Raw genomic sequence first — 12,224 nt, 5'->3', positions numbered from 1 at the left:
GCTCTTTCCCCTAAGATAGTGCAGCAGTATATACAGTCCATGACTTTGCCTACTTTAGACATTTGTTACCTATACATATACAAGAGAAACACTTTGTATATAAAATGCTCTATATATCAACTATGACTATTATCATTTGTTGTTGTTCAGTCATTTTTCAGTCATGGCTGACTTTTTATGACCCCATTTGAGATTTTCCTGGCAAAGATACTGGAGGGGCTAGTCATTTCCTTTTCCAACTCATTTTATAGATGAGGAAACTGAGGCAAACAGGATTAAATGATTTGCCTAAGGCCACACAGCTGGTAAATGTCTGAGGCCAAATCTGAACTCACAAAGATGAGTGAGTGTTCCTGACTCCAGGACCAACACTCTATTCACTGTACTACCTAGCTGTCTTAGGACTATTATGAAGAACCAGAAATAGATATGTGCACTATAGTCACTGGGTTATGGGAGATCTGAAAAGCTATTTCATCTTGAATTGGGCCTTGAAATAAGAAAGGGAATGGAGAAGGTTAGGTGGGAGTCATGAACAACTTGGAGCACTGCATATATGCGTAAGGAAAAGCCACTGAATGCTCTTGATTGTTTAGATAATGTAGAGGGAAGAGACAAAAAAAGCAAAGACATAGCTAATTAATAAAAGTCTACAAAGTTGATGATCTTGGATTTTAACTTACTTTAAAATGCTAGTGGGAGCCACAATCAGATACAGAGGAGAGTGACTTGATTCAAACAACAAGTAAAATTATTATTGTTGTTGTTATTATTATTATTTGCTATCATGGTAAGACTTCATTGGAATGTAGTAACAGGAGATGGAGACCATCAAGGAAATGGGCATGGTGTATACTTACTGTGTTATTAAGACCTGAGCAAGGACTAGGAATGTAGAGGGAGGTAAAGGAAGGACTTGGTGATAGGGAATCTGGCACTTCTCACATGCATCACCAATTCTTTCTATGCATAGAAATTCTCTGTGAGGCAGAGACGGTGTCAATTATAAAATCCCTACTGAACTCATGAGAAAACACATCTCTGAACTTCTAGAGGCCATCTCTAATTTATGACCCAACGTCACTCTGCTTTGTTTCCATCCTATGCACTTATCTCTTACGAATTCCCTCCATGTAACAGAGTCCCATGTTGAGGAAGTTCAGCAAGGATTCCAGAAAGAAATATGATATATAGAAAAATCAGAGAGGAAAATAAGTATTGCACTCAGGTTAACATACTGTCACTTCAGCCATATATATTATACATACTTGTCTTGGATTTATCCTTTGAATTGTTATAAAGAGTTCATAGGATCATGGATTTAGAAATGGAAGACACCTTAGAGTTCACCCATTTTACAGATGAAGAGACTAAGGTCCAGAGAGTCAAGGGATTCCTTTGCCCGGCACCACAGAGCCAGACAATGTCTGAGGCTGAACTTGAGTTCAGGTCTTCTTGACTCCAGGTCCACTCACTGCTCTCTCTCTACTATATCACACTGCCCCTCAAAGATGTACATATTCCCCTTTCATGATGACCTTCTAAGAATAGCAGGGGCTCTCATCTGTCTGGTCTAGTTTAGGTACAACACTTTCTACAGGCAGGGAATGGGCTACATGCCTCCTTAGAAGGTGATGCTCTGCCCCATGATTCTATACACAAGTTGCAATTCAAATGATGACAGAGTAGAAAAATGCAGGAATAATCTTAAAAAAGAAATGGGAAAGACAATTAAGGTCTCCATCATCTACAAGCTGCTATTCACTGACTAGCTGTTTACTGATAATTATACAAAGTTAAATGTGGTTCAAATCTGAAAAGTTATTTTCACTTTTGATATTATGCTAGGTTGCAATCAAGACTTTTGGCCATAAAAGGCTTCAAAAACCTCATTTTTATAATTGATTACTCCAAGTCATAATTTTTTTTACCTTACATAAATGTTTGTCCTTGATCAGTTATCTCTTTCTGTTTGTTCCATGACTCATTTAATATTGTAATCAATCACTTGGCATTCTGCATTTTTAATAATACTTACTGAATTACAATAGGAAAGCCATTGAGAGCCTACATCTAAAACTAGAAGGGATCTTAGAAGTCATCTACTACAATCCTCTTCTTTAAGAAATAAAGAAATTGAAGCCTAAAGGTTAAATAACTTATCAAGGTCACATAGGCAATAACAGAAGTCATATTTGAACCCAGAACTTTCGAGAACATTGGTTCTCTCTACTAGACCTACATTAAACCTACCTCTGAATTATAAATCATGAACAGTTTCACAAAAAGATATTCTATCTAAATGTATAAATTTAAAATAGAGATTGTTGCTTCCTAATTTTTTTTAATTTAGCTTAATGAGTTGCAAATTATCAACTCTTACACTTATATTGTATGTGTGGCCTCCTTTTAATCCTTCTAACATTGCAATGACTGATGTGTCTGTTTTCTGGATGATACTAAGATTGTGTATCTGGAAGGCAGTGGGGTCATCTTCTCTGTACACCAAAGCTTGATATACTCGGATATTTCCATTAGGTTCAGATGGAGGAAGGAAAGTTAGCTGGAATTTTGTGACTTCGTCAGGAATCTTCTGAAATGTCATGTTGTTTGGTGGGTCTTTAGGGGCTAAAAATAAAAAATAAAAAAAAATAGAACAAATTGCTTTCCATAGTCTTCATTTTTTCTTAGATGAACTTACATTGCACTTTAAAAATTCAATGTTTTCATTTGATCTTTGTATGTATGCATATAATACACATATAAATACATATATGTACATACACACATGTATATATATATATATATACACACACTTTTTTTTTACCAATTTCTACCAATGCAGCTCTTGTCAGCACCTTCTCTTTAATTCATAGTCTTAGAGATTTGACTACTGAGAAATTATATGACTTGCCCAGGGTCTTATATCTAGTATGTTCCAGAGACTGGACTTGAACCCAGGTCTCCCTGACTCTGCAGCTGGCCTTCTATCCACTAAACCTGACTGCTTCTCATAGATTTGCACCACTTTTACTTCATGTTAAAATTTTCTTATAAGAGATGTGCTAGCAGTGTATATTTATATATTAATTTTTTTAAAAATTGTGTGGACTGACTCCAAAAAAGAAAACCAACCAGAAAACTTAATTCAAGAAACACCGAGCAACTGTCTTACCTGATTCTAATGTGGTAACAATGACTTGAGTGCTTGCCTTGCCATCTATATGGGCTGAACTGATGTTTCCAGTAAATGCAGTGATAACTACAGAATACCTTGTAAATACTTTTAAATCCGTAATCTCTATGGTTTTGTTTTCCTCATTTGCCTTGACAAAAGAAACATTATATTCGTCGCTATCAACCTATAAGGAAAACAAATAATGAAAAGAAACACCACATGAAATTAAAATGAGCAAAACTGCAATCACACAGATTCTGTGTGAATTATATTCTTCTTGTAATCTGCATTTCTGCATTGGACCACTGTGGGTAATAGATCTTTGTTTAGATGGGGGTTATTATTTCAATATGTGAAAATGAGAAAAATAGCAACATAATCAATGTAATGGCTACTCTCTATTTGATGTATACTCAGTACACACAAATATCTATAGAGAGAAATATAGATATATACACGTAAGGTTATTTGAAGATATGATCAGGGAGCAACACAGTAGTTTCCCCAATGGGTCAGATTTGCATAAAATACAGATGCTGAAGCGTTAGGTTAGTTCAAGCATCCTTTTTTTTTGATGGATGTGCCTCTCTCGCCCCGCTGAGAATTAACCTTAGCTAAAGTTCTGATGGACTAAGCAGACATTCATTTCCAGAGATGACCATCAAGAAGCAAAGTAGGGTACTGGGTCTTGCTTAGGAACATGGCACTGAATCACAAGAAGGCTATAAATGCCATTGGCCACCCCCCTCCCTCCCCGGTTTTGAAAGCAATTTATTTTATGCTTGATTTACTCTTCAAAGTCTTGTTCTGTTCTAACTGCCTTTGTTTCTTAAATCCACACTGCAGGAAAAAATGTAACAGAAAATCTTGGGTTAGTAATTTTGTCTGCCAGGAGAGAAGTGATAAGAAAAGTTAGAAAAGTGATTTTTTTTAAAAAAAGGCCTTTTGAGATTGGATTAAAAATCAAACAAACAACTGGTCCTTGACTAATGACAGGGGTTTGCAATTCCTGGTGGTAAGATACTAGTAGCATCCTTTTCTTCTTAGAAGGAGGAAGGGTATATCCATAGGTATTAGAATTAGATCTATGAGAAAGGGAACCCAGGTGAGCAAACACCTTCTAGCAATTCAGGTTGACATCTTCTCTGGAACTCATAATTGTAGAGTTGCCTAGATCATTGAGAAGTTAAGTGGCTTGTCCAAAGTCACACACTCAGCATGTGTCAAGAGGGCAGATCTGACTGATTCCAGGGCAGATGCTCTATCCACTCTGCCAACTAGTTGCCCAGAGGGCTTTTAATGATAAAGTAACATGAAGCCTCTAAAGCTAAGCATGTGCTACCTTGAAAAAGTTTTAACAGTAAGAAAACGAATTTTATCTTGGAGTTTGTTTGCTCATCATAAGGCAACTCTCTTCAATGAAAGCCCATCTTTTCATCCCTCTCCATCCCTTACCACCCCTGTTAAAGTCTTCTCTTGACATACAGGATGCTCTTCCTTGATCCAAAATTATTTAAGCTTATGGTTCAGCCTTTTTCCTTTAGGCTACCTTTTCCCATCATCTTTAGGGATATCAATATCTATGTTAAATATTGCTTTCAAAATCTTAGCTTCACATTTCCTCAACCTCCTCAAAATCTATACTATCCATCCATCTCCATCTAGGAGCTCCTTGAGGGCAGGGCCCTAGGAGCACTTGGCACATAGCAAGGGCTTAATGAATGCATGTGTTGACTTCATTTGATTTCTACTTCATCAAACACTCTAAATTGCTGAGGAGTTCAAATTCTTGAAAGATGAAATACCAGTCTTAGATCACAATTTCTTATCATTTCAGAATCCCCACACCCTCAACCAACCAGCTTTTAAACTTTACTTTGACCTCAAATGAAACTTCTTTAATTCATCTTTCCTATCAGTAAATCAGTCAACAAGCATTTATTAAGTGCTTACTATGTGCCAAGCACTGTGCTAAGTGCTAAAGATGCAAAGGCAGAAAAAAAAAGTCTTTACTCTCAAGAAACTCAGTCTATTGGGGCATACAAACAACTCCATACATACAAGATATATAGAGGAGAGATTGGCGGTAATCTCAGAGGGAAGGCACTAAGATAAAAAGCACTGGAAAACACTTATTTCAGGGGATGGCTATTTAGCCGACATGAAGGAAGACAGAAACCAGAAGGCATATACATATATGTGTGTGTATGTACACACACATATACATATGCAGAGGGAAGAGAAGGAGGAAGAGAGAGAGAGAGAGGAAGAGTGGAGATAGGTGGAGGAGGAATGGAGGGAGGGAAAAAGAGAGGGGGAGAAAGACAGAGAGAGATACACCCATACATATACATAGAGAGAGCTGAGGCTACGTAATAAACAATAGGTTTGAAAATTAAAAGGGACACCAGAGAAATTTTTAGTGGAAATCTATTTCTAAAAATTATTTAAGGAAAATTAATAAAATTTCAAAAAGAATAATTTCTTTGAATTAACAATTTAAAAAAAGGTTGGAGTTCAAGAAAGAGTGGAATGCATTTAGCCTTAATTCTAAATCCCAGTCTAGGTTGTGAACTTGGCATATTTTTCTTTAACCATGTTCATTCATTTCACCATAATCTGAGTCATACGATTGGGGTGTGGGGGTATAATGTTGAGTGAAGGCCTCCTCTTTTCCCATCTAATTCCTGAATGTTGACTCCATCTGGCTTATTGACAGTGTTTCCCTGGAATGCATTATAACATTAGGGGCAGGCACTGATTTGTGTACTGCTTAATTCTTTAAGGCATGTTTCATTCTAAAGATTTTAAAGAAAATAGAGCAGCTTTGGGATCTAGTAGGCATTCAGTCCCCCAGATTGTTCCCAGTAAGAAAAATTAAACAGGCTCTTCAGTGAGAGGAGCTAGGTTCAAATTCTGCCTCTGAAGCTTATTACTTAGGTGACCTCAGACAAGTCACTTAATTTCCCTGATACTCTATAAAATGAAAGGGTCGGATTGAATGACCTCTGAGGTCCCTTCCAACTCTAGATTTATGATCCCATGACTTTAACAGTTTTCAGATTGAATTAGTGAATTCTTTTTGCTATTTGCCCAGTTTACCTTTTCAATATTGCACCAGAAATTCCCTCAAGCATAAGAAAATGGCCTTATTTCAAATACATGTGCTTCTTTTCTTTTTACACCCTATCCAATCCTAGGAGATGCAAAATAGTTCCAGCAGCAATAGCATTTTTCTTCCACTTGTCTTTACTCCAATTTATCATGCCTGGGTAGAGGAGATCCTGGGTTCTTGAAGGTGACTCTCATGAAAGACAAACTATAGTTGATCCTAACAAATGGGAAAGACTTTGAGGATGAGCATGGTGACAGACTATAGCTGTTATCTGAGGAGCAACCTAGTTAAGCCTGGGAGAGTGCTGGCCATGAGCTGAGTAAGCTTTTCAGCCAAAGCAGCTCAATGAATCATTCCACAAGCACCGATTAGGCACCTAACAGAGAGGATTCACAAATCTATATTAGCAGAGGGTATAACTCCAGCTAAAGAACTCACAGATCCTCCACAAACTTAACTGAAGTACCTTTGAAGCTTCCCTGTTTCAGGCACTAAGCTGTTTCATTGGTCACCAAGACCAGAGAATTCATGACCCAGTGGCCAACCTGCCTTTCCACACTTAGCTAGCCAAGCAGACACACTGTGCTTCACAATCTGCTTCTAGGTCATGCTTCAAGGCTTTTCACCACTGTAGAGGTGGAAATATTTTATTCTGACAGCATTCCCTTCATGAACATTGGTATATCTCCACACCATAATAAGACATCAGACTTTTCATTAACATTGATTAATTTAGCTGAGTTCAGACACATTTTGCAGTAAGGAAAGAACCAGGCACCAAAAGCAAGGAAAGAAAACATTCTGTTATGGCAAGACATTCATTTTCCATCAGAATGATGACTGGATATCTCATCCATTGAGACGATGGCATTACCACCATGTTTTTAAGTGAACAGAGTTATGGAATAAAATAAAATAACATACGAGATCATAGAGAGTAATGAGTTTGGGAACATAAGCCTTATTTTAACTTATTAGCTGAACATTTACTTATCAAAGATAAACCTAATAACTGACCTTCATACACATGACCATCATCCAGTGAATAAATGAAGAAAGTCTTACCGACTTAATGTCTATAAGGTAGAAGGTTGGTCCAGTGATAGCGGCAGGTTCATTCCAACTGATATTAATACTACAAGGTGAGGTAGCTACTACATTTACATTTTCAGGAGGACCATCTGGAGCTACGAAAATGGAAACAGTCTTACTCTCTCATGTTCTGAATGAGCAATTTTAACAAGCAAAATAAAAGACAAGAGAAAATAATAATTTTGATTTTATTTTGAAGATATTGAAAAATCAGCTCTAATTCATCAAAAATTGTTATGCTATATTCCATAATCTGCTTCTTTAATGAAAGTTGAACTATATTAGATACAAATATTAAAAGCTTTGAAAAGATACATTTTCATACAAAAATGTATAAAAGCCTGTTGCTAAGTTCTTGTTTTTTCAGAACAAATCCTGCCCCTCCCCTCCAAAAATGTATGAAGATAGGACTTGGAAATGTTTCATTCACAAAGTATGTGTAGACAACTTTAATTTGAGAAAGGATGGTTGAGAAATATAACACAAAGAACAAAATTATACCAGTGAACTATGTTTCATATTTACTAAGGATAAAGATAGAGATCAGACTTGTGGTTTCATTGGTATAAGTCACAACTGGGTGAGGAAACTCCCTTTATCAATGCACATTGGTAATTTCTCTGAAATTTATAGTCTTACACAGGTGACTATAGCATTGAGGGGCAGCTAGGTAGTACAGTGGCCCTAGAGTCAGGAGGAACTGAGTTCATATGTGGCTTCAGACCCTTACTAGCTGCGTGACCCTGGGCAAGTCACTTAACCCTATTTGCCTCAGTTTACTCATCTGTAAAATGAGCTGGAGAAGGAATAGCAAACCACTCTAGTATCTCTGCCAAGAAAACCCCAAAAGGGGTTACCAAGAATTGGACGTGACTGAAAACTACTGAACAAAAACAACAGATTATTAAGCAGTTAAGTAACTTTGCTCCGTGTTACACAGCCAGAAAAGATAAGAGGAAAGACATAGACTGAGGTCTTCTTGTGCGCCACGCTTAATCTCTTCATATTTATTGCCTTCCGAATATGAATTGAGCTGAACATATTGTTCCTATTCAGGAGTTGGGAAATGAATTGTTTATCAGTCCTTTGTGTAACCAAAGAAACATCACAGAATTGCTGAAAAGAGTTGGAACCAGCGATTTCAGTGCCCGAGGCAAGAAGCAAGAAATATTCCTGGAGCAAGTATTGCTGGGTATGTACGAATGATGCATTAAAATCATCTTTGTAACTCATGATGTAAAAATAATATGAAGTTAATTAAAATGAATTTAGTTGAGTAGGATGGATAATTAGTCATTATGGCAAGAGCACATGTATTAAATTTTTATACACTAAATTTGCCCTGGAGGAAAAGCCCCTATTACCACACCCTTTGTTACAGCTCTCCTTATAGGGTCTCAAAAATGTAGGGGCAATGTGGAGGAAATTGGAAGGAGTCTTCCTAATTGAATTTTTATGGTGAAACTTTAAAGTGACCTCTATGTCTTTCCAATTTTTCCCCATCTGTTTGCCTAGTGTTTTCATTTTTGCACCAAACCTATGATTTATTGGTATAGTAAAGTCCTGAAGAGAAAGCTCCCTTTACCAATGAAGACTGGTACCTATTCTGTACCTCAGAGAGTTGCTTGGGGCAACTGGTCTTTCTAACTCCAGAGCCAATCCTTTATTCACTGACCCACTGTCATCCTATTCTTCTTACCTATTGTGGCTAGGAATAAAGACCTTTCTTGCTTCAGGGACCAGGAACTGAAGTAAAGAAGAAACTTTAAGAATGTGTTGTTATTCATGGGAGAATAGAAACCCAGGTTGGAAATAACAGGTGGTGTTATGGAAATGGAGGGTAGGTAAGCAATGTTCTGGAGTCCTTAAAAGAAAAGAAAGTAGATGAAGGAAAGTTAGTGGAATTAGGCAAGCTCCGTTAGCCTTATGACTCACCAGAGTTTTTGTCTCTTTCCTTCATTTTTACTATTTCCTCTCATTCCCAACTCACCTCATGACTTGCTGGAGCTCCTAAAATAGCTCTCATGTAGTAGGGGGGTAACAGACTTACCTTTAAGGACTTGCTGGGATAACTCCTATATCAGAAGTGGGGAAGGTGAAAGGAGTGAGATGATTTGACCCTACAGTAGCTGACCATCCCAGTACATAATAACTAAATGCATTTTCCTCATAGAAACACTATATGCGTGTGTGTGTGTGTGTGTGTGTGTGTGTGTGTGCATGCAAACAAACAAATAAATAAATATACATATGGCAGCTAGGTGGTGTAGTACATAGGGGGCTAAGCTTGGAATCAGAAAGACTCATCTTCATGAGTTCAAATCTAGCCTTAGACACTTCTTAGCTGTGTGACCCTGGGCAAGTCACTTAACCCTGTTTACCTCAATAATCTATAAAATGAGCTGGAGAAAGAAATAGCAAACCACTCTAGTATCTTTGCCAAGAAAACCCCTAAATGGGATCACAAAGAGTCAGAAACAACTGAACAACTATATGTGTGTGTATGTGTATACATACACATATACAGATATATGTGTATGCATATGTATGTGTATATATGTGGGGTGAGTGTATACATACATGTATATGTGTGTATATGCACATATATATGTATATGTGTGTGTGCACACACATACATATATGTGTATATATGTGTTCTTGTGTACTGGAAAGCACACATGGTTTGGGTTCTGTAAATGCCCCTTATGTCAGTCAATCAATAGCCATTTATTGTGTATGTGCCATACATTGTGTTAAGTGCTGAGTGACAATTGACAAGTCATTGATACACTCTCGGCTCATTTTAAAAACTGGGATAATAATTGCACTCTCTACTTCAAAGGATTTTCATCAGGAAAATGGAAAAAAATGGAAGAGATCTACAAAGAACATTTGAACAAAGTATTTTCTCCTTCAAGGTAATGGAACAACTGCACTTGCACCCTAACATTACAGTCCCCAAATGCTTACACGGGAATTAGAAATGGCATGAAAAAGAAGAAAGCTCAGAAAATCAGCCAGATTGGATCAAGTGTTTACAGAGGATGTCTGTGATGAAGGTGATAAAATCATAAAGGCACTGAGAGGCTGATGTGCAAGGTATCTGAAGAGGGGAAAAAGGACAAAAGTGGGACCTTATTCTATAACCCCCTTCAAAAGATGACCAAGTGAACATCAATAACTACCAAATGATTTGCTTACTCTCCCATTTATACAAAATCTTGAGTAGGGTCTTATATTCTCAGCAATAAAATCCCATATAATCCAAGCCCATAATGTCCTTCAAGTACAGTATTGAATTAATACTCAAATTAGCCTATAATCTCATCAATTCGGGATTTGTCTCCAACAGTGAGATTGACTTAGAGAACATAAGATCTCTTTGCCATTGTGGTGTGTTGATTAAAAAACACATCTGATATATGGAAATGGTTAAACAATTATGTTAATATAACAGACTAATACTATACCATATGAAATGATGAAATAGTTTCAGAGGAAACTAGAAGACCTAGAAGCTGCTGTAGGATGAAGTGAGCAGAAGTAGGAGAACAATTTATACAATGATGGCAACACTGTCAGGGAAAACAATTTTACAAGACTTTAGAATTTGGATCAATGAAATGATAAGTCACAATTCCAGAGGACCAAAGAAAAAGCATAATGCCTCCTGTTACACAGGTAATAGACAATGTACTAGTATTAGACTAGTATGGGAATGTTTTGCTTGGCTATGAATATTTGTTAGAGGGTTTTTATTTTTAAATTGGTGAGCAGAAGTAGAAGTAACAGAAAATTCAAGCTTGTTAATTTAAAAAAAACAATAAAATAATATTTTAAAGTATTTGATTGAATGGAAGAAAATGTTACCTTGAAGGTCCTCCCATCAATACACCAGATCATTTGAGACTCCTTAGAAGAAGTCACCCTGTTCAATAACATCAGGCAAGGCAAAAAACAGGGTACATTTGAATGCAATGGGGTTTACCACAGTGATAGATAGAAGAGATGCAAGGCAGGTGCAGGAGAGATTCCCTGTGGATGCAAAAGTGCTACAGATGATGTTGTTTTTTAGATCACATTGTTTTCATTGTATTAAGCTGTAAGGTACTGCAGACACTCCTGGAAAAGAAGTGTAATAACTCATGGGAATTTGGCTAATCCATCTACACAAGAAAGACCAAGCAGAAAAATAATGTCCATTGTCTAGATTTCATTATTCATTTTAATGGATGTCCTATTGTGCTTGTACAACAGTATGTATGTCTTAGACAGACAATACAGATGGGCAATGAGGTGGGCCCAGAATTTAAAAAAGAGGAGAGTGGAATCAATTATTTTGGAGAAATTGCAAAGGTCTTTTACTGATTCCAAGCTTCCTATGAAGGCAAAAGCCCATCTTTAAAAAAAAAAAAACCTAACATTTAACTAAAGGTGCTACACAGTGGCAAGATGTGGAATATCACTGTCTCTGAAGAACTAAAGACAAGTATGATTCAAAAGACAATGGAAAAGAATATGGTGGGTGTGAGATGGTTGTAACAGATAAAGAATGAGGAACTCCAAAGAACGTAAGTAAAGGAAGTATTAAGGAACTGTATGAGAAAAAGGGAAGATGGGCCAGTCACATGCCAAGAAAAAGCCAAGAGCTCCATTGCTACCCTCACAACAAGGAATCAATGAAGACTTCTAGCACATTAAATGGATACTCTGTAATGAACTTTTTGGGAGAATATGGACAAGAGTTGCACAGGATAGGCAGGTATGGATGGGTTGTAATCTTCACTGTTGGAGACAAATCCCAAATATTGATGAGATCATAGACTGATATGAATTTTT

The 12,224-nt window shown here is 37.0% G+C and overlaps 1 protein-coding gene across 1 annotated transcript in view; it reads right to left on the bottom strand.

The window, feature by feature from the left end:
- Positions 1–12,224, bottom strand: part of PTPRQ (protein tyrosine phosphatase receptor type Q) — a 267,228-nt gene that overhangs the window by 85,571 nt on the left and 169,433 nt on the right. Inside the window, 3 exon segments of the mRNA XM_020993501.2 lie at positions 2,384–2,628; positions 3,176–3,362; positions 7,359–7,480. Coding sequence (XP_020849160.2) covers positions 2,384–2,628; positions 3,176–3,362; positions 7,359–7,480 — 554 coding nt within the window.

The sequence above is a fragment of the Phascolarctos cinereus genome, unplaced genomic scaffold (genome assembly GCF_003287225.1).
Source record: "Phascolarctos cinereus isolate Bilbo 61053 unplaced genomic scaffold, phaCin_HiC Scaffold_1;HRSCAF=81, whole genome shotgun sequence".
NCBI lineage: Eukaryota > Metazoa > Chordata > Mammalia > Diprotodontia > Phascolarctidae > Phascolarctos > Phascolarctos cinereus.
This window is presented reverse-complemented; position numbering and strand designations above follow the sequence as displayed.